Here is an 18862-nt window from a genome sequence, read left to right on the forward strand (position 1 = left end):
AATGTCCACAAACTAATCTTGATAAAATTTGAGTAAAAATGAATTGAGTATCGTAACGAAAGCAAAATAATGAATATTGAGACTTATTCATCTTTATCACTTGTTATTTTTATTACCTATATTTCACCTTAAAAACTTGGATCCAAAATTTAATAAGCCCAGAATGAATTTGAATTCCTCTAATTATTTATTGTTTTCCATACTTCCCAACTTCCATTTTTCATCAAATTGACAAAAACTAATCGAATTAATATCATTTTTAAAAAAATATGATAAATTCAAAAAGAATCCATGACCAAATCTAATTCATGAACTTAGACTTCCAATATTCACAATTATTGACTTGTCCAGAGCTTATTTCCAAATTGGCCCGAATGAGAATCTCTGAAGATTGGAATTTTTAAATTTTTTTTTATGTAAATTATTTTGTTGTGCTCAATTTTACAATGGATTTTGAAATCTTCATTCAAATCCACAAGTAAAGAGCTGATGAAACTTGTCCCAGCTTGAAATATTGATGTTGCCTGATTATGTTGTAAAGTTTTTCTGAGATAATAAGTTAGTTATTTTGTATAACAAAATAACAATTTTGTGTAATAAAGTCTACATAGTGGTTCCTTTTGCAAGATTAGATATGGCAGTTTATTAATTCAAGTACAACTAAAATTAGAGAATCAAACAAAACCAGTATCAAGAAATCAGATATATTACAAACTTTTATGTTAAAGCTCAATTAAGTTCAAATCCACATCATCAATAGCATAACTTTTATATTTCATTAAAACAATAAATAATGGTTGTACCCATAGTATTAGGAATTGGAGTAACAGTACTAGCATTAACAACAAAAGCAACATTATCAGCATATAGACAATACTTACATCTAACACCATCAATGATAGCTACATTAAACAATATAAAACTAATAAACCCTCAAGATTCAACATGGATAAAAAAATCAGATCCTAGATATAAACATTATCAATTTTTAAAACTGAAATATCCTAATAAAAATTTTAATCAAACAATGACTGAACAAGAAGCATTATTTATATTAGGTATAGAAGGTGATGATATACTAAATTTAGATAAAAAATTAATTAGAGAAAGGTATAGAAAATTAATGGGTTATAATCATCCTGATAAAAATGGTAGTTTATATTTAAGTCAAAAAATTAATGAAGCAAAAGATATTTTGGATAAAAGTTATATGGTTAATAAATAAGGTTCTTTGTATATAGATAGATCATAAATGAGATATGATAGAATTGGCATAAGGATATGGGATCCAAGTATAAAGCTTTGAATGTAGACCAAGTCCTACTCATGAATATTTTCAAAAGAGCATTACTTCGTCAACTTCTTTCCCATAGTAAGTAAGGGAAAAACTTTTCAATTTCCATAAGCAATTTCAGTAATCTGCTTATCAGACCCTTGTTAATGACACTCTTTTAAACTAATATTTGTAACTTATTTAATACAAGATCATTTTAGTATTAATCAATTTTTTATCATATGAATTTCCTTTCTTCCATTAATGAGTTTATCCGAAATTAGCAAGTTCTTTAAAATTGAGTCATAATACTTTAAAGTGTTGTATAATTGATGAAATGTTTAAAAACTTCCATATAACCTTAAATGTTTAATCAAACTTTCCATATAACCGATCAAATAATTAATCCGAACTCTTATTAACTAAGAGTAGTAACTAAAATAATATACAGTACTATCAATAAGATAATCAAAAAAGTACAAACAAATTTACATTGATAAAATACAAATACAAATAAATCATTAGAATTAATTAAAGCAAGATATTGAATTCTATTATTTTTATCAAAGAAATAAATTAAAAAGGGGGAAGAATCTCTAAATTTTATATCATGATATATTTAAAGTGTTACAGATTATAAAGAACGTGGCTAAATGATTATCATAAAATTTCTTAATAAGAAAAAGAAAACAAATTATAATCTTATTTAAAAGAAAAGTAAAATAAGATAAGTTTAAAGATTTTTAAAACAATTTATTTGTTTCTAATTTACTATATTTTATAAAAGTATATAAGTAAACTATAATTTTAATATGTTTAACCATAGTCATTACGTTTGTATGAATAATATTACTAGTTTAGTGATAATAATACGAATGGTATTAAACACTTGTTAAATTACTTAATTAATGTTTATTCATAATAATTTTTAACATTATTTGAAAGGCGTCAATTAAATTAAAAAAAAATGGTGAGATAATAAAAATTATTTTTTCTTTTAAATTCCCCTCTTTTTTCTACTTAACAAAGATTTGAAACAGTAATTAACAACTAAATAAAACACTTCATAAATATTATATATCTAGATATATAGCTAATAACAGCATTGCCAGCTACATAAATTTGTTTACAATTCAATAAATTACTACAATTGGTCTTTCTTTTCTCTTACTATATAATCATTTAATTTAATTATATATTGTAGATCTCAGATTAATTAAGTAATTAATTAATTAATAAAATGTATATAATTTCTATTTCCCGTTAGACCATCATTTTAAATTTATTGTTGAACATCTCGGATTAATTAATTTTTTTGTGTTGAGTTTCGGATTAATTAAATTTACTTAATAATTTAAAAATTAAGATAGCCTTCTTTTTTCGTTTTTTTTTTTAATTTTCTTTCTTATTTTTATTTTATTAAATCATTTGAAAATAAATTTATTTATTTATATTTTATAAAATGTGTCTCCAATGATAATTATAATAATTTTTCTTATAGATATAATAATTTCTTTTATATCAAACCATCAACTCTAACTATTATTTAAAGTTTTTATTATAAATACAAAGTTCTTGAATATTATATAAGACTCATTTTTTTATTTTTACCAAACTAATATTTAAATATTAAATGATAAACAACTACTACGAAAAATCAACTAAATAATAATATTCCATTTGAATCTAGAAAAAGAATGTCAATATTCAATTTATATGAAGAAGATACAATAAATATGGATAATACTAATAATAATAACATTAATAATCAACAGCCGAATAATCAATTAATTACAACAATGACATTACAACAACAACAAAATCTAATATCACAAAATTCATCATCATCAATAAATTCAATATTTGATGATAATTCAAATAATAATAATAATAATAACCTTTTAAAAACTCAATCAAGTACATCAACAATAACTCCAATTTTATCAAGAAATGGATCAATAAGGTATAATCACAAACTTTCATCAAATAATTTAAAATTAACTAAAATATCGACAAAAGATGAAGAATTTTTATCTAACTTAAATCAAAAATTAAATAACTTGTCACAATCTCAACAACAACAACAACAACAACAACCAATAATAGAATCATCAAATGAAAAATTAATAATCCTTTTAGTAGGATTACCAGCAAGTGGTAAATCAACAGTTTGTAAACAATTTAAAACTTATATCAATTCTAAAACCAAATATAATTCACAAATATATAATGCAGGTGATATAAGAAGAATATCAAATAATTTTAAACAAACAAATTCAAATTTTTTTAATCCTTCAAATACTGAAGGGATAGCAAAAAGAGAAGAATATGCAATTATGTGTTTAGATAATTTAATTCAAGATTTAATTACTAATAAAATTAATATTGGATTTTTTGATGCAACAAATACAACAAAAGAAAGAAGAAATAAATTAATTAATAAAATAAACAATATACCGAATTTTCAACCAAAAATTATAATATTTGATATAAAATGTTTAAATTTAAATTTATTAGAATTTAATATTTTAAATGGTAAATTAAATAATCTTGATTATTTCTTAGAAGTTGATAAATCAAGAGCATTATATGATTTTAAAACTAGAATAAATCATTATTTAAAAGTTTATCAACCTGTAACAAAAGAAGAAATTTTTGAATATGATAATAAACTTGATGGATATATTAATTTTTTAAATGGTGGTGAATCATTTGAAATTGAAAAATTATGTAATGAAAAATTAGAAGAAAGTGAATGGTATTTTAATTTAATTAATGAATTTAAATGCAATTATATGAATGAATTTGGTAATGAATATATTAAAAATTTTGAAAATTGGAAGAAAAATTATAATGATGTTAAAAATGACAATAATAATACAGAAACGAGACAAGCGATAGAATTAAAATTAGAATAATTAGAGAGAAATTTTTAGAGTTAGAGGGGTAAAATATATTTTGAGAATATGTTTGAATTTTTTTATAGTTTTACAAATTAAGTTGATCTTGATTTTTTTATGGGTAAATTTTATGGATATATGGAATAGGTTTAATAGAGAGAAATTAATATAAAATCGTTTAATGATTAAGTAATGCATGTATTTGTAAGTCTATATACTACCAACTTGATTCATTAATGGTTGATTATAAGTAGATGATGGATCTTCCATTACTGCATTAACATTATTATTAACAGTATAATACCAAGCACCGACTTTTTCATCAGTATAAACCGCATCTTTCCAAGACATTGGATCATTCGGTCTAGCTCTTGACCAAAACCTAGCTGTTTTATCTGATCCTGCAGAACACATTAAATGTCCCATTGGATGATATTCTAATGAATGTACTGCTTTTTCATGTGCATAAGGGATTTTATGTGTTGAATCTATTGATGTTGATTGAGTTATATTTGAATTTATTGATTTTTTAGGTATACTTTCATTTGAATTTGGAATATATGAATTTAATAAATAATGATTAATTGAACCACTAAATGTTGCAGTAGTTAACATAGATGCATGTAATGGATGCCAAGAACAACATGATAAATCAGTATCTGTATCTCTAATCACTAGCATATCTTTCATTGTAGTTAAATCAAATATTCTACATGATCTATCTCTAGATACTGAAGCTAACAATCTTTTAGTTCCAGCTGGTTGAAATCTTGTTGTATTTACTGTATGTTTAAAACCATGTAATGTTGTAATACATTCAGATACTCTTGGATCCCATAATTTTACTAAATTATCTTTTGATCCACTTACTATCAAACCTAAATCTTTATGCCAATCAGCACTTTTAACTTCCCAGTTATGACCAGTTAATGTTCTTTCTTCTTTACCATTATTAAAATTCCATATTTTAATCATTGAATCATCACCACATGATAAAAATTTAGAATCATTAGGTGAAAAAGCAATATCTCTTATCCCATTAGAATGAGCTGCTATATTATTAACATTATTAAAATTAGGTTGCCAATATTTTATTTGACCATTTTGATCACCACTTAATAACCAATCATCATTATTTGAATACTTTAAACTTAATATAGGATTTTCATGAGCTTGCATAATGGTTTCAAAATTAAATGTCATACCATTCCATAATGTAAATTCTCCAGAATGTGAAGCAACTAATAATCTACGACCTTCTGGTGTCCATTTAACTGTATTTATTGAATGTTTTACTTTATTTGAAGATAAATGAACAAATTTAGTTTCTAAATCCATTACACCTAAATTGTTTTTGTTGTTTTTTCTATTTCGATTAAAACTTGACGAATAAGCCATTGATGGTAATAAATCAATTAAATATGAACTTTCTGGTCGTATTTTACCTATTGATTGTTGTTTTGATGTGTTGATACCCAAAGATTTTTCAATATACCATCTTGTCATATTATTTCCATGATCTGTTATTCTTCTAAATGCTTGTTTTTTCTCTTGACTTGCTAATTGTTGATCTAGATTATTTTGATAAGATTGATACCTGTTATTGTTGTGTTGATTACCATTTGAATCGTTATTATATTGATTATTGTTATTGTTGTGTTGTTGATACCTCGGTGTGTATGATGGTTTCTGTATTCGTCCGTCATGTCGCTGATTATGATATGACATTATATGTTAATATATACAAGTTGTTATGAGGTAGTTGTTGCAAAAAGTAAAGGACGTTTTGTAAAATGTATGATTTTCGTAAACATGAAAATCTCGGTGATTAAATCCCTTAACACGTGATGTACTTAATGTTTCATCAAACAATATTGTAATCAGCAGATTTAAACCGTTTCACAGCTTTGAACTAAAATTAATACATATCTACAACAAGTTTTGGTTGGGTTGTAAGCCATTATCAAAGAATCAATTTTAGACTTACAACCACAGTTTCCAAATTTGGTTAAATTGAGTTTTTAGAGCTACCAAATACATATCAATTTTTTGATTATTTAATTGTTTCATAAGACCTTGTGGGATTTACTAAATAGATAACTTAAATCCCTATAACTTAATCAACAATACCTATCTAGTCAAACTACATTCAGACATGGTTGAAGTATATTATCACGATAATAAAGACACACCAGAAGATTTCACAGAGTCACATAATTCAGGAATCCCTGTAACATTTGATAAATTATCATCAATTGGAGTAATTTATAAAAAAATAACCACACAAGAAGAATTAGATAAATTAGCTAAAGAAAGAGATTATAAAAACAGGGATGAAATAGATTTAAATTTAGCATCTTTTAATAATGATATAGAAGCATACAACAACAAAATGACCACTTTTTATAAAGAACATTATCATGAAGATGAAGAAATTAGATATATTGTAGATGGAGAAGGTTATTTTGACGTTAGAGATCCTAATGATAAATGGATAAGAACAAAATTGAACAAATTTGATTTGTTAATTTTACCAGCTGGAATATATCATAGATTTACTTTAACTAATGAAATAAAATCTATAAAAGCTGTTAGATTGTTTAAAGATGAACCTAAATGGGAAGCCATTAATAGAGATTCTGGTAGAAATACTGAGGCTAGAACTAGTTATGCTCAAAGTATTGTTGTTTGAATTATAACTGAAAAAATTATCTATGACTTCTATTTTGTTTGGTTTATTGATTTGATTCTATATATTGGTGTGTAGGTATATCTTTTATTTATTAAATTTATGTCCCTTTTAGTTCTTCACTATTTTGATCTTGTTCAGTTTAATCCAACTTTCCAACTTCTCCCTACTTGCTTTCAATTCTTTATCAATTTCTTGTCTTTGATTAGTTAATTGTTTTAATTCATCACTTAATATTTTAATAACTTCATCAATTGTTTTTTCAATCAATACACCGCCAATCATTTTAAAACATTTCCTACCTTGTCTTTTTTCAGGTTCTATTGCAGTTAATGAATGATCTACTATTACATGTTCTTGAATTTGTTGTTGAATTGTTTGAGATTGAGATTCTAATTCTTGTATAAGATTCTGATATCGATTATATTCTTGTTGTAACAATTGTGATTTTTTTTCATCTACTTCTGTTGATGACATTTTGAATGGAAATATTGGATTGTAAATTGAGGAATGATGGAGTTCAATTTATGATGTATGAATTGATTTGGTTGTAAAATCTGAATTAAATTTTGCGCGAAATTTAGAAATATTTGGAACCAACTTTGACTGCAAAATTTTTAACACTTATTTCAGAGGTACAAGCTTCGGTGATTATTGTTTATGCAAGGTTGAAGTTAGCTCGAGGTAACAAGTGAGACTCAAGCCGAAATTCAAGTGGCTCAACTAAATTATAGACTAAATCTCCACATTGCAGAATCATACACTCTTATTTAAGCTTTTATTTATATAAGTCACTTAATGTTTGGTGGAATAAGAATCCCCTCTTTATCCTTGAAATTATATAATGACAGAAAACTCTACAAAAGTGACCCCAAAACTCATATTTTATTCTTCTTGACTAATAGGTAATTAAACATTTACAAAGATAACAATGTCTATTAGAAATCCAATTGCGTTTAATTCAATTCCAATAAATCAGTTATTATTAGCTGGAGGAGTTGGTTATGGGATATATGCTATTTTAATGTTTAGATTTTATCCACTGCATGCAAGAGTTCGAAAAGTATTTGAAGAGAAAGATGAAAATTTCAAGAAAGTTCATGTTATGTCATTACCTCAATTTGAAGGTAATAGAGATATTGGAAAAAAATAACGGACAGTAATATACCTAGGTTGAATATATTTATGTAAGTTTATCAAAAATATATATTAGTTGCCAAATTATTCTTCATCATCTTTTTCAACTTCTTTTGAAACTTTATCTAAATTAGTCAATAAATCACCTAATTTTTTTGAACCAAATTCAAAATATTCCTTTTGAGCTTGTACTAAAACTTTCAACAAGTTCACATTTTTAGAAGGTTTCAAGATTTTTTTCATTTCAATAACTGCTAATTCAGTAGCCCCAACTAATTCATCTTCTTTTGAAATTAACTCTTCATTTTCTGGATCAGTGGTTTCATATTTAAATCTTAATTGATCGAATTGTGATCTTGTTAAATAAACTTTTTTTCTTAATTCATTAACTTTTATAAATTGTTTATTTAAAATATCAACTAATTCTTGGTTTAATTGATTCATAATTTTCTGATCTTGCTCTAATCTTGAACTTCCAATTTCATGATAAGTGGAAGAAATTTGCATTAATATAAATGATAATTTATTTGAATTTATTTCATCCGATTGAGTTGATTGTTTTGTTAATTCTTGAGAATGTTTTGATAAAATTTCACTTAAATGTCCAAATAAGGTTTTTGGTAAATCTGGTGAAGTTGGTTGAATTGTAATATCAGCTTTTGAATTATCTTCATTAGTACCCAACAAGACTTTTTCTAATTCTTGTGGTGATGATACATTTTTCAATTGATTAAATTTTGAACTAATCATGTCTCCAACATGAGCATCTCTTATTTTATTTATTGTATAATTTGCAGGTGGATAATCATAACTTACATCATTATAAGTTTCATTTGTAAATGTGATTAAATCAGTATATAATTTCAATAATAAATCACAATTAATTTCTAATTGTAAATAATCTGGTGGTAATTCACTAATTTCTATATTATTGTTATTATTGATATTAGCTAAATTTTGAACTTGTTTTAATTGATCATTTATTTTGTTTGTGGTTTGTTGTATAGATTCTTTAAATTGATCAATTGTTGCATTTGATGGAGTCACTTTGGAAAAAGTTTCACGAACTTGATCAACAGTTGGTAAAGAATCTTGAATTGATTTTAAATCAAATGATGGGAATTTGAAAGACATGACTGTGATAGTTTATTGAGTAATTGATTAATGATTTTTGGTAAAAACAGATTTGTTGATATGATTGTTGTATTCGTCCCACTAATAATCAATAATAATTGTTGGTAAGATTATCAAAAGATAAGAAAAGTTGTTGATTTGTAAAGTGTTTCAGTTTCCAAATTTTTAAATTTAATTTTTTCCTTGTGAATAAATTTAGTTAATTCACATTAAATAATTAACAAGGGTAATTAATTTTAATGTAACAATATTTTGAGAAGTAAGTAATTTGAATGTAAGAAAGAGCTAAATGAATTATGTTAAAAATCAAAATACATAATGCTTAGTAGAATTGTCGAACATTTAAATCATTTTATAGACAATCTATTGACTATGTGGTTATTTACTTGAATATCATATTTTTAGATTGTGAAATTATCTAAAAGGCTGGTACAAAACAGGCAAAGTGCGGCATAAAAGCTTTTTGCTACCAAATCGACCTGAGTTTTTATATTGAGACAACCTGATTATCTGATTTAAAGATTCTACAAGGTTTGATATTATGTCAAATAATGAGAACTTATCATCATCATCGACAGTCTACCATAAGAAACAAGCCAATTATCATGATAAAAGAAACGTTTTAAATAAATCAAATTTAATAGAACCCATCATACGACATCGTATTCAAGATTCATTATTTTATAAACAATATTTATATTTAACAAACGAATCAACAATTTTAACAATTATAACAAAACATATAAATTATATTGGAGGTGTTGATTCAATAGGTAGGCCGTCTCCTTTTTTACAATGTCTACTGAGATTATTGGAGATCGAACCGTCTTTTGAGATTATACGAATTTATTTAAATCAATTGGATTTTAATGAATTTAAATATCTAACTTGCTTAACACTACTATATATTAGATTAGTATACAAATCAGAGGAGATCTATACCATTTTTGATTCATATTTGAAAGATTACAGGAAACTAAAATTTAAGTATAAAAGTCCGAAATTGAATGAATTTAAACAACCAATTTATTTTGCAATTATTTATATGGATGAATTCATTGATGACTTATTAAATAATGATAGAGTTTTTGATATCATTTTACCAAGATTAATACCAAGACTTAGCTTAGTTGAAAAAGGATTAATTGCACCTAGACAATATTTTGTTGATGAAGATGAAATACAAAAGGAAAGTTTCGAAGATGGTGAAGAACTAATAGAGGCTAGTGAAATTGACGATGAGAATGAGAGCTCATATCAAAGTGATAGTGATTAATCTGTACATAATATAAATTTCATACATGTATTAATATTTCAATTTAAAAATCTATGACAATTACAGTAAAGCTTAAAATCCATGTTCTTTATTCCATTTTGCAGCCTCTTTTTCACCTTGTTTGAGTTCATTTGAATCAACAATATGTATTTCTTGTTTTGTTGCATCTGGACCTAATGTTTCTTCGTGTCTCAATTCAGCTTTATTGACTTTATGTGCTGGTAATTTTGCAATTGCTGGATCTACATCTTCTGCTTCCTGAAGCAAAGTTTCTCTTGGATCTTTAATACCATGTTTAATATTCCATTCTGTTGCTTCTTGTTCATCTCTTGTAAAATCATTATCCTCGACTGTGTCAATTTCTTGTTTTGTTGCATCTGGACCTAATGTTTCTTCTTCTCTTAATTCTTTTTTATTCACTTTGTGAGCTGGCAATTTTGCAATTGCTGGATCAACATCTTCTGCTTCTTGTAATAATGTTTCTTTTGGATCTTTAATGCCATGTTGAACATTCCATTGTGTAGCTTCTTTTTCATCATTTGTTACAACTGTTTTGATTTCTTTTTGAGTAGCATCTGGAGCTAATGTTGTTTCTCTTTTCAATTCAGCTTTATTGACTTTATGTGCTGGTAATTTTGCAATTGAAGGATCTGTTAATTCTGCATCCTCAATTAAAGAATCTGGAACTTCTTTTCTTGACATTTTATATTTAGTTAAATTAAATTTGGGTGCAAAATCAACACTAGAACAAAAAAATTAATGTTTTGGGGAAAAAAAAAAGCAATTAGTGAACAAGTAAAGAAGAATCTTTAAAAATTTAATCAAGTGGACCAAGTCAAATTTATATATAAACTTGCATTTAGTCTTATCAAATCATCATATTTCCATTGTTTTAAAATAATTCTTTGAGTGAAATTTTAAATCGATCGGTTATTAAATATTTAACGTATCTAAAACTTCTTAGAATAAAATAGAATTGTTCCGAAATTACCATTATCAGAACCACATTTAGAATATCCTATTAGATAAATTAAAAATAAAATCAATAATATTCAAATGGCAGTAACGAATTTGCTAGATCAATCAGAAAGGCATTCTGAATCAAGCATTCATGAAATATCCAAAACCAAAATAATATTTATTGTAGTATTATTTCTAATATCATTAACATCATTTGTGTTACAAACTGAATTCACATCACAAGCATATAAATTGAAATTTAGTGAACCCATTTTATTATTAGCAGTTACTCATGGATCTTGGTGGTTATTATGGCCAATACAAATAATATCAATAAGTTTATGGAGAACAATAAATAAAAAGATCAAAGATGAAAAAATTTCAAAAAAGATTAATGGAGGTGATATTGCATCTGGCATACAATATCAAAGACTAAATTCATCAACTGGATTATTAGACGATCAAGAACATCAAAATCAACAAGAAGTTCCAATACAAAAAATCAACGTGTATATGTATTTTAAAAAGGCAATTATAAAACAATTTCATAATGTTTATCATACATCAATATTAATTTATGAAGCAAATGTAAATAATGATAAAACCACGAAGCATTTAAATCAACTAATAGACTCAAATGTGCATATATCAAATACAAATTCAATATCTGATGTCATTTATACTTTCTTCAAAACTCCAGCAATAAAATATATTGCACTTAAAACATTTTTGATCACTTGTGTATTGACAATAGCAGGTTTTACATGGTATGGAGCGATGTCAATGACCTATGCAGCCGATGTTACTGCTATATATAATTGCTCAGCTTTTACTGCTTACGCATTTGCAATACCATTATTAAATGAAAAATTCTCATGGTTAAAAGTCAACTCAGTCATAATTGCAATTATTGGAGTATTCATAGTAAGTTATTCATCAAGTTCAGACATAAATAGTGGTGGAGACGACACTGATTCAGAAAATCCATATCCTTACAGATTTTGGGGGAACATTATAATTTTCTTTGGTGCAATACTATACGGTTATTATGAAGTATTGTACAAAAAATATCTTTGTATACCAGCACACTTATCTAAAATCATAACACCAAGAAGACAACTGACTTTTGCAAATTTTGTAATGGGATTAATTGGATCATATACTTTGATTATATTGGTGACTTTAATTATCTTCTTGCAAGTTTTTCATATTCACAAATTCAATTTTTTCAATTATGGAGATAACACCAAAACTATTTGGCTCTATATATCAGGTTCAATTATAAGTAACTTATTATTTAGTGCATCATTCTTATCATTAATGGCATTGACTTCACCAGTTTTATCATCAGTAAGTTCATTATTAACTATATTCGTTATTGGTATTGTTGAATGGGTTGTGTTCGGTAATGCCTTAGATTTGCAACAATTGATTGGTGATTGTTTTGTTATTATTGGGTTTGTCTTGTTGACAATTGCATCATGGAAAGAAATTAGTGAAGGTAATGAAGATGATGACGTTGAAGCTGTAAGTACATATTCTTTTGCAATGAGTACTGACAATGGTAATCATTAATTAATTTTGCAAAAACAAAAAAGTTCATAATTTTTATTACATTAGACAGTTTGATTTTCTGGTTTGGTAATTTATAAATTTTACATAGAATTGTATACTATTAAATTTACACGGGCATTTTAGGTTATTAAATTTTTGATTGTAGAATGATTGAAAATTGGTTGTAAATTTTTGATAAATAACAATATAGTAGAGATTGCGTTTTTTATATAGTTGCAAAATACGTTTTTACCAATTTTAGTTGCCACTTCTTACAATCAAGTTTATTCAATTACCACAACCTATACAATGTCAACATCAAATTCTACATCAGAGTCAAATGATTCAGGCTTTCAAGGATTAATGAAATCCCTAAATTTAGATCCAAATCAGTACAAAGTATACGATAAATCAGAATTCCCGCATAAGACTTTCCAAGAGTTATCACAAATCAAGACAAATATAGAATCACAATTGAAGAACTTGTTCGATTTATTGAAATACCAACATAATGTAGATATGGACTCACCACTCGTGACAAAAGATGGGTTCCCAAGATCTGACATTGATGTTGTTAGTATTAGACTAATACGTACTCATATTATTAGGTTGAAAAATGACTATAAGAATTTACTTGAAGTGTTGGAACTGAAGATGGAAGAAGAGTTTGCGAGATTGAAAAAAGAAGCTGAAAAGTGATATACAAGTATAGTGGGCTTTATCTAGGCATTTATTATTTTACTTAGGTATTTGTAATGAATAATGAGTGATAATATTCTCAGTTGATGCATACTGCCTCTATATCTACAGCTTATGTCAGTCCCATTTGTTGCTTTGTCTGTACCAAGCCTGCGAATGACAATGAATGGCAGTATTATCCAGTGAGGATTTTGGTAATGATGACCCTATCTGCTTTAGTTTTTAACCACCATGTAAAGTACTTGTAAAAGTCAAAACATCTCCACTTTCAATAACATAATCATCCATGCCTTCTAATTCCCAATCCGTATCATTAATTAAAACCAATATACCAGGTCTTACACTATCATCTTCTATAAATACAGGTATATCTTTTGGATCAGTTATAATATTTTTACAAATATACTGTATGGCATCTTTCATCGTCGCTTCTCCTTCTTCAAATGGTAGTACTGCTTTATGTTCTCTTTGAGATGATGATATTATGTCTAGACCTCCTAAAAATTCTACTTTAACTTTGATTGGCATTATATGTTAGTTTATACTGATTCTATTAGTACCAAGGTAATGAGATGTTTGAAATAAATTTGTACCACAAAAATTATTATTTACTATCAAAACATAAAGAATAATTCAATTTGAATTGTAAAATTCTCATTTAACTTCAGAATTTTATGAACCGGGAAACGCTCGATTCAAAACACAATCAACGTCTAATTAATTGAAATTTATACTACAAAATTTATACAAGAAATTAAACTAAAACTGTCAGCTAAGTGTATTATTTAAAGCGTGTCTCAAAAAATGGACCAGTGCTACCAAGTCCATAGTGAAATTTAAATCTGTCAAGTTTGTTCTTTTTCTGAAAAATTACCAATTGACCTTACTAATTCATACTTTTCAATTCACCTACTATCATGCGTCAATTCATATATTTATTAATAAGTTGTTTATGTTTAACTATAGTGAATGCCGTGTCATCAAAACAATCATCAGAAAAAGAATATGCATTAATTTTATATGACCCAGAATTAATACCTTTAAACAGTACAGATATATCATTATTGAGTCCTGAAATTCAAACATTTGTAAATTATTTAAAAGAGAATTATGATTTAACAATTGCTGATTATAATGATGAAGAAGTTGAATTATTTTACCAAGATTATTTAAGGTTCGATCAATTAATTCTTTTACCATCACTGAAAAAGGGGATCAAGAATAAATCAAATTTGAATCAAGAGTCATTAACAAAGTTCATTAATGAAGGTGGAAATATTTTTGCAGTCGGTGGGTCTTCAAGTACTTTACCTGATGGAATTAGATCATTCTTAAATGAAATTGGAATTTACCCAAGTCCTAAAAATTACAAATTCATTGATCATTTTAATTCCAAAAATAATAAAATTCAATTGAATGAAGAAACCAACTTAATTCCTGGTAATAAGATTATAAATAACTTGAAAACTGCTGAGTATAATGATGGGAATACAGTTTTAATCTCAAATAATGATTTAATCCAACCAATATTAAAATCTTCTAAAACCGGATACACTAACAAAATTGGAGAATCAATTCATGGTGAAACAACTTGGACTTTTGGAGAACAAGGTTATTTAGCCGTGGGATTCCAAGCGTTAAATAATGCAAGATTAGTATGGATCGGATCAATTGACTTATTAAATGATGAATCATTATATAAATGGTGTTTCCAAGAAACTGGAGTTATAAAATTAGATTTTGTTCAACATTCAAATGATAATGAACCTACAAAATTAAATCCTCATTTATATAGAATTAAAGACAATGCCATCTATACAATTGGAATGTCAGAATTAGTGGATGGAGAATGGGTGCCATATAAAGTCGAAAATACAGAGGATAATTTACAAATGTCATTTAAAATGTTAGATCCTTATCAAAGATTGAATTTATTACCTATGGGACCAGTAAGTTCAAAAGAAAACTCTACAACTTTGGATAGTTTTGCATATTATGTCAATTTCACAATTCCAGATCATCATGGTATGTTTACATTTGAGTTGGATTATAAGAGAAATGGATTAAGCTATATTTTAGATAAAAAAGTTGTAACTGTTAGACATTTAGCAAATGATGAATTCAAAAGGTCTTGGGACATTTCAAACTCTTGGTTATACATCGCTAGTACTGCGTTGGTTATAATATCATGGATCATATTTGTAGTTAGTTACGTATATATAGTATAGATTTGTATAGGTTGTCATAAAATAAAAGTGAAATAATAGATTTTGAAAAATTTTGATCTGTCATGTCATCTTGTGAAACTTAGTTTTATCACCTGACCTTTGAATATTAAGACTATTTATAAGACTATCGTCATCTTTGTTAGTACTATAATTCTTTCTATGCCTTATAATTCATCATCAATATTATAAAATTATAATCAGATCTGTTTTTCTACTATCTTAAATAAACAACTATCTTCAATGTTTTGAAAACTCAGTTGTCCCTATCAAATTATTCATCATTAAAATTTTAAAGTTGATTCATTGATGAATTTAGATCATTTTGAAAACATACACTTGAGTTTAACTTTAAAGTAAGAGAAACGAAGAAGAAGAAGAAGAAGAAGAGAAGAAGAAAGATGTGAAAAATAAAAAAATTTACGATTTTATTTTACTACGAGATTTCACTCTCTCTTACTTTTTTAAAGATCAACAAAATCTACTTATCAATTTAATTTACAACCAAGATTTACAAATTTAAATTAATAGTTCAATTAGTTCAACAACATACTTCATCCGTGTACAACTCAATTTCACACCTTTAATTACAATTGCCATCATTTTGAACTAAACTTTTCATGTTTCATTTAGCATCATCATTGTATACTCAATATACCAAAAGAGAACAATATAATATATTAATACTTGGACTAGATAATGCTGGTAAAACTACATTTTTAGAACATATAAAACTACTATATCCTTCAACAACAGCTACTACTTCCACCAAAAATGATTTAAATAAGAAATCAAATAGTCTAACGTCCAATTTACAGAATGATTCACAATCAGATAATACCAATCCAAATGGGAATGAGGAACAACAAGAACCAAGGTCAACAACCTCAATACTAAAGTCTAAAAAAATATTGCCAACAGTAGGGCAAAATACAACAACAATCAAATTTGAATCATCTGATAAATCAAATCCAATGTCATCACAATTTAAAAATATAAATCTAAAATTTTGGGATCTTGGAGGTCAAAAATCCTTAAGAAATATGTGGTCAAGATATTTCAAACAATGTCATGGTATAATATTTGTAATAGACTCAACAGATACAGCCAGATTCCAAGAATGTTATGAAACTTTAATTGATATAGCACATCATGATAGTTGGTTGTTGAATGATAATGATAATGATGTTCAAGATACTGAAAGAATGATTGGTGTAGATGGGACAGTAAATGTTCCAATATTAATGCTTGCTAATAAACAAGATTTACCACAAGCTGTTGATTTAGTAACATTAAAGACTGGTGTATTTATAAAATTAGTAAGTGAATTAGAAGCAACTGACTCAAAATTATTACCTGTTAGTGTTTTAGAAAATCAAGGCTTACAAGAAAGTTTAGAGTGGTTAGTTACTAGGCTAATTTATAATAAGGGAAATAAGAAACCCGAATATAGGTAAGATTTAATTTTTTTAAACAAATACAGGTTAAATTAGGTAGGTAGTTTCATAGAATTATACGGGATCTTTTTTTGCATTTACGTTGATCTTGACATCATTCGTCGGAATATGTAGCTCATTTTCTCAAGCTTCGTGCATTTTTAAATGAGAGACATGTGAATTTTGTTGATGGTTGTAAATCTGAGTTGCATTTTTGCAACCACAAGAATTTTGGTAGCGAATTTAAACGATCTTTTCTTTACTTTTGTAAATATCAACTGAAGCTCTTCTAAGCAAAATTTCAAGGTCTTATAACTTTGATGAATAACAAGAACGAAGTGCACACCAGAAACCTTTACTCTTAAAGTTTGCAACCATCAAAGTATGAAAATTAAATAAGGAATTTTAAAATTCATTTTGAATCTTAATTTTTTTGCAACAAGATTTTTTAAAAAAAAGTATGTTTCAGGATAATAACGAAGGGCTGCCAATCTAAGTCAAAAATTGGTCTCCAGTTTAATTCTTCATTGAAATCATTTTAGCCCCAATTGACGTTTCAATGAAGTTTATGCAAAGTTAATGAATGAGGTTAGGGAATCAATTCTGTGAGCAAAAAGTACCTATGACGTAGCTAAGTTTCAAATTTAAATTTGCATAAAATTTTGGTAGCAGTGTTTGTGAAGTATTGCTAAATGCTCAAAATAATTGCAATTGATAGTTTATATGCAATTGTATCTCATACTCAACAACCAAGATCTCACACTTGTCTAAGATTAAAAGCTTGTTATTACAGGCATGGCAGTTGAGGAGCCTGAGACTTTTTTATCATTGAAATTCACAAATAGCTTTGGGGTAGTACCAATGAATTACCAAAACTTATCTACTGGATCAAGCACAATATGTAAACTCTAAAAAATTATTATTCTTTAACCTCTTATCCATAATATTACACAATTTGAAACCAATTTTCGAGAACTTTTAGACTTCACAGTTTCTTAATTCTTCTCCTCCTCTCCACTGAAAAAAGTTTGATTTTCTCGAAGACCAAATTCATGAGTTTTGTGATTGTTCACAAAATTAATTCTTCCGATTCATTTTATTATAAAGTGATTACATCACAAATGGAGATGTGTATGGAATTTCAGTTTAAAATATTGGATTGCTAAATTTATTACCAAATTTGAAGAGTTTTGTACTTCAAAACTGTTTTAAAAAATAAAATAAAAAATTAAATAAAGGGGTTTTTTTTAATTTTGATATATAGAAATTAAGATTTAATTGGAATGGGGCTTCAAATCAATTCTTCAAAAAAGCGGCTTCTACTTATTATTTTTACTTCAAAATCTTAAAAACTCAAAAGCTTTTATAATTTATTAATCAAGTCAAGACTCGAACTGTCAAGGACTAAAGTTCTATACGGAATTAGGTACTTTAAGAACTCGAGATTGTAATACAAAAATTAGATTTAAAACCACGAGGTTTTTTTAAAATATACGAATCTTATATTAATAGAATAAAATTTAGAATTTGAAACCCACAGTAAAAACAACTTTGCTCTCTAATTCTTCTTAATTTTAAT

General features: G+C 26.4%; 14 protein-coding genes across 14 annotated transcripts; 9 read left to right on the plus strand and 5 right to left on the minus strand. All coding sequences in view use genetic code 12, as the record gives it.

Moving 5' to 3' along the window:
* Positions 1-793: 793 nt before the first annotated feature.
* MDJ2 (Mdj2p) lies at positions 794-1225 on the plus strand (the record flags this gene model as incomplete). The annotated part of the gene is made up of 1 exon (XM_051765463.1): positions 794-1225. One exon carries the CDS (start codon positions 794-796, stop codon positions 1223-1225), a length of 432 nt encoding a protein of 143 aa, XP_051618774.1.
* A 1745-nt stretch (positions 1226-2970) lies between these two features.
* KGF54_004734 (6-phosphofructo-2-kinase) lies at positions 2971-4191 on the plus strand (the record flags this gene model as incomplete). The annotated part of the gene is made up of 1 exon (XM_051765464.1): positions 2971-4191. The coding sequence occupies one exon, from the start codon at positions 2971-2973 to the stop codon at positions 4189-4191; it is 1221 nt and encodes a 406-aa protein (XP_051618775.1).
* Positions 4192-4383: 192 nt separating this feature from the next.
* KGF54_004735 (cleavage polyadenylation factor subunit) lies at positions 4384-5901 on the minus strand (the record flags this gene model as incomplete). Its single annotated transcript, XM_051765465.1, has 1 exon — positions 4384-5901. The coding sequence occupies one exon, from the start codon at positions 5899-5901 to the stop codon at positions 4384-4386; it is 1518 nt and encodes a 505-aa protein (XP_051618776.1).
* Positions 5902-6328: 427 nt separating this feature from the next.
* On the plus strand, positions 6329-6865 carry KGF54_004736 (acireductone dioxygenase (Ni2+-requiring); the record flags this gene model as incomplete). Its single annotated transcript, XM_051765466.1, has 1 exon — positions 6329-6865. The coding sequence occupies one exon, from the start codon at positions 6329-6331 to the stop codon at positions 6863-6865; it is 537 nt and encodes a 178-aa protein (XP_051618777.1).
* A 108-nt stretch (positions 6866-6973) lies between these two features.
* On the minus strand, positions 6974-7339 carry KGF54_004737 (tubulin-binding prefolding complex subunit; the record flags this gene model as incomplete). Its single annotated transcript, XM_051765467.1, has 1 exon — positions 6974-7339. The coding sequence occupies one exon, from the start codon at positions 7337-7339 to the stop codon at positions 6974-6976; it is 366 nt and encodes a 121-aa protein (XP_051618778.1).
* Positions 7340-7793: 454 nt separating this feature from the next.
* On the plus strand, positions 7794-8015 carry KGF54_004738 (uncharacterized protein; the record flags this gene model as incomplete). The annotated part of the gene is made up of 1 exon (XM_051765468.1): positions 7794-8015. The coding sequence occupies one exon, from the start codon at positions 7794-7796 to the stop codon at positions 8013-8015; it is 222 nt and encodes a 73-aa protein (XP_051618779.1).
* A 68-nt stretch (positions 8016-8083) lies between these two features.
* Positions 8084-9133, minus strand: KGF54_004739 (uncharacterized protein; the record flags this gene model as incomplete). Its single annotated transcript, XM_051765469.1, has 1 exon — positions 8084-9133. The coding sequence occupies one exon, from the start codon at positions 9131-9133 to the stop codon at positions 8084-8086; it is 1050 nt and encodes a 349-aa protein (XP_051618780.1).
* A 541-nt stretch (positions 9134-9674) lies between these two features.
* FGR16 (U4/U6-U5 snRNP complex subunit) lies at positions 9675-10409 on the plus strand (the record flags this gene model as incomplete). Its single annotated transcript, XM_051765471.1, has 1 exon — positions 9675-10409. The coding sequence occupies one exon, from the start codon at positions 9675-9677 to the stop codon at positions 10407-10409; it is 735 nt and encodes a 244-aa protein (XP_051618781.1).
* A 72-nt stretch (positions 10410-10481) lies between these two features.
* Positions 10482-11111, minus strand: KGF54_004741 (uncharacterized protein; the record flags this gene model as incomplete). The annotated part of the gene is made up of 1 exon (XM_051765472.1): positions 10482-11111. The coding sequence occupies one exon, from the start codon at positions 11109-11111 to the stop codon at positions 10482-10484; it is 630 nt and encodes a 209-aa protein (XP_051618782.1).
* A 354-nt stretch (positions 11112-11465) lies between these two features.
* KGF54_004742 (mannosylinositol phosphorylceramide synthase regulatory subunit) lies at positions 11466-12944 on the plus strand (the record flags this gene model as incomplete). The annotated part of the gene is made up of 1 exon (XM_051765473.1): positions 11466-12944. The coding sequence occupies one exon, from the start codon at positions 11466-11468 to the stop codon at positions 12942-12944; it is 1479 nt and encodes a 492-aa protein (XP_051618783.1).
* Positions 12945-13232: 288 nt separating this feature from the next.
* KGF54_004743 (uncharacterized protein) lies at positions 13233-13622 on the plus strand (the record flags this gene model as incomplete). The annotated part of the gene is made up of 1 exon (XM_051765474.1): positions 13233-13622. One exon carries the CDS (start codon positions 13233-13235, stop codon positions 13620-13622), a length of 390 nt encoding a protein of 129 aa, XP_051618784.1.
* Positions 13623-13844: 222 nt separating this feature from the next.
* KGF54_004744 (ubiquitin-related modifier) lies at positions 13845-14150 on the minus strand (the record flags this gene model as incomplete). The annotated part of the gene is made up of 1 exon (XM_051765475.1): positions 13845-14150. The coding sequence occupies one exon, from the start codon at positions 14148-14150 to the stop codon at positions 13845-13847; it is 306 nt and encodes a 101-aa protein (XP_051618785.1).
* Positions 14151-14539: 389 nt separating this feature from the next.
* On the plus strand, positions 14540-15850 carry WBP1 (dolichyl-diphosphooligosaccharide-protein glycotransferase; the record flags this gene model as incomplete). The annotated part of the gene is made up of 1 exon (XM_051765476.1): positions 14540-15850. The coding sequence occupies one exon, from the start codon at positions 14540-14542 to the stop codon at positions 15848-15850; it is 1311 nt and encodes a 436-aa protein (XP_051618786.1).
* Positions 15851-16467: 617 nt separating this feature from the next.
* Positions 16468-17304, plus strand: ARL3 (Arf family GTPase; the record flags this gene model as incomplete). Its single annotated transcript, XM_051765477.1, has 1 exon — positions 16468-17304. One exon carries the CDS (start codon positions 16468-16470, stop codon positions 17302-17304), a length of 837 nt encoding a protein of 278 aa, XP_051618787.1.
* Between the last annotated feature and the right edge of the window lie 1558 nt (positions 17305-18862).

The sequence above is a fragment of the Candida jiufengensis genome (assembly GCF_024610255.1).
Source record: "Candida jiufengensis strain CBS 10846 chromosome Unknown scaffold1, whole genome shotgun sequence".
Lineage (NCBI taxonomy): Eukaryota > Fungi > Ascomycota > Pichiomycetes > Serinales > Debaryomycetaceae > Lodderomyces > Lodderomyces jiufengensis.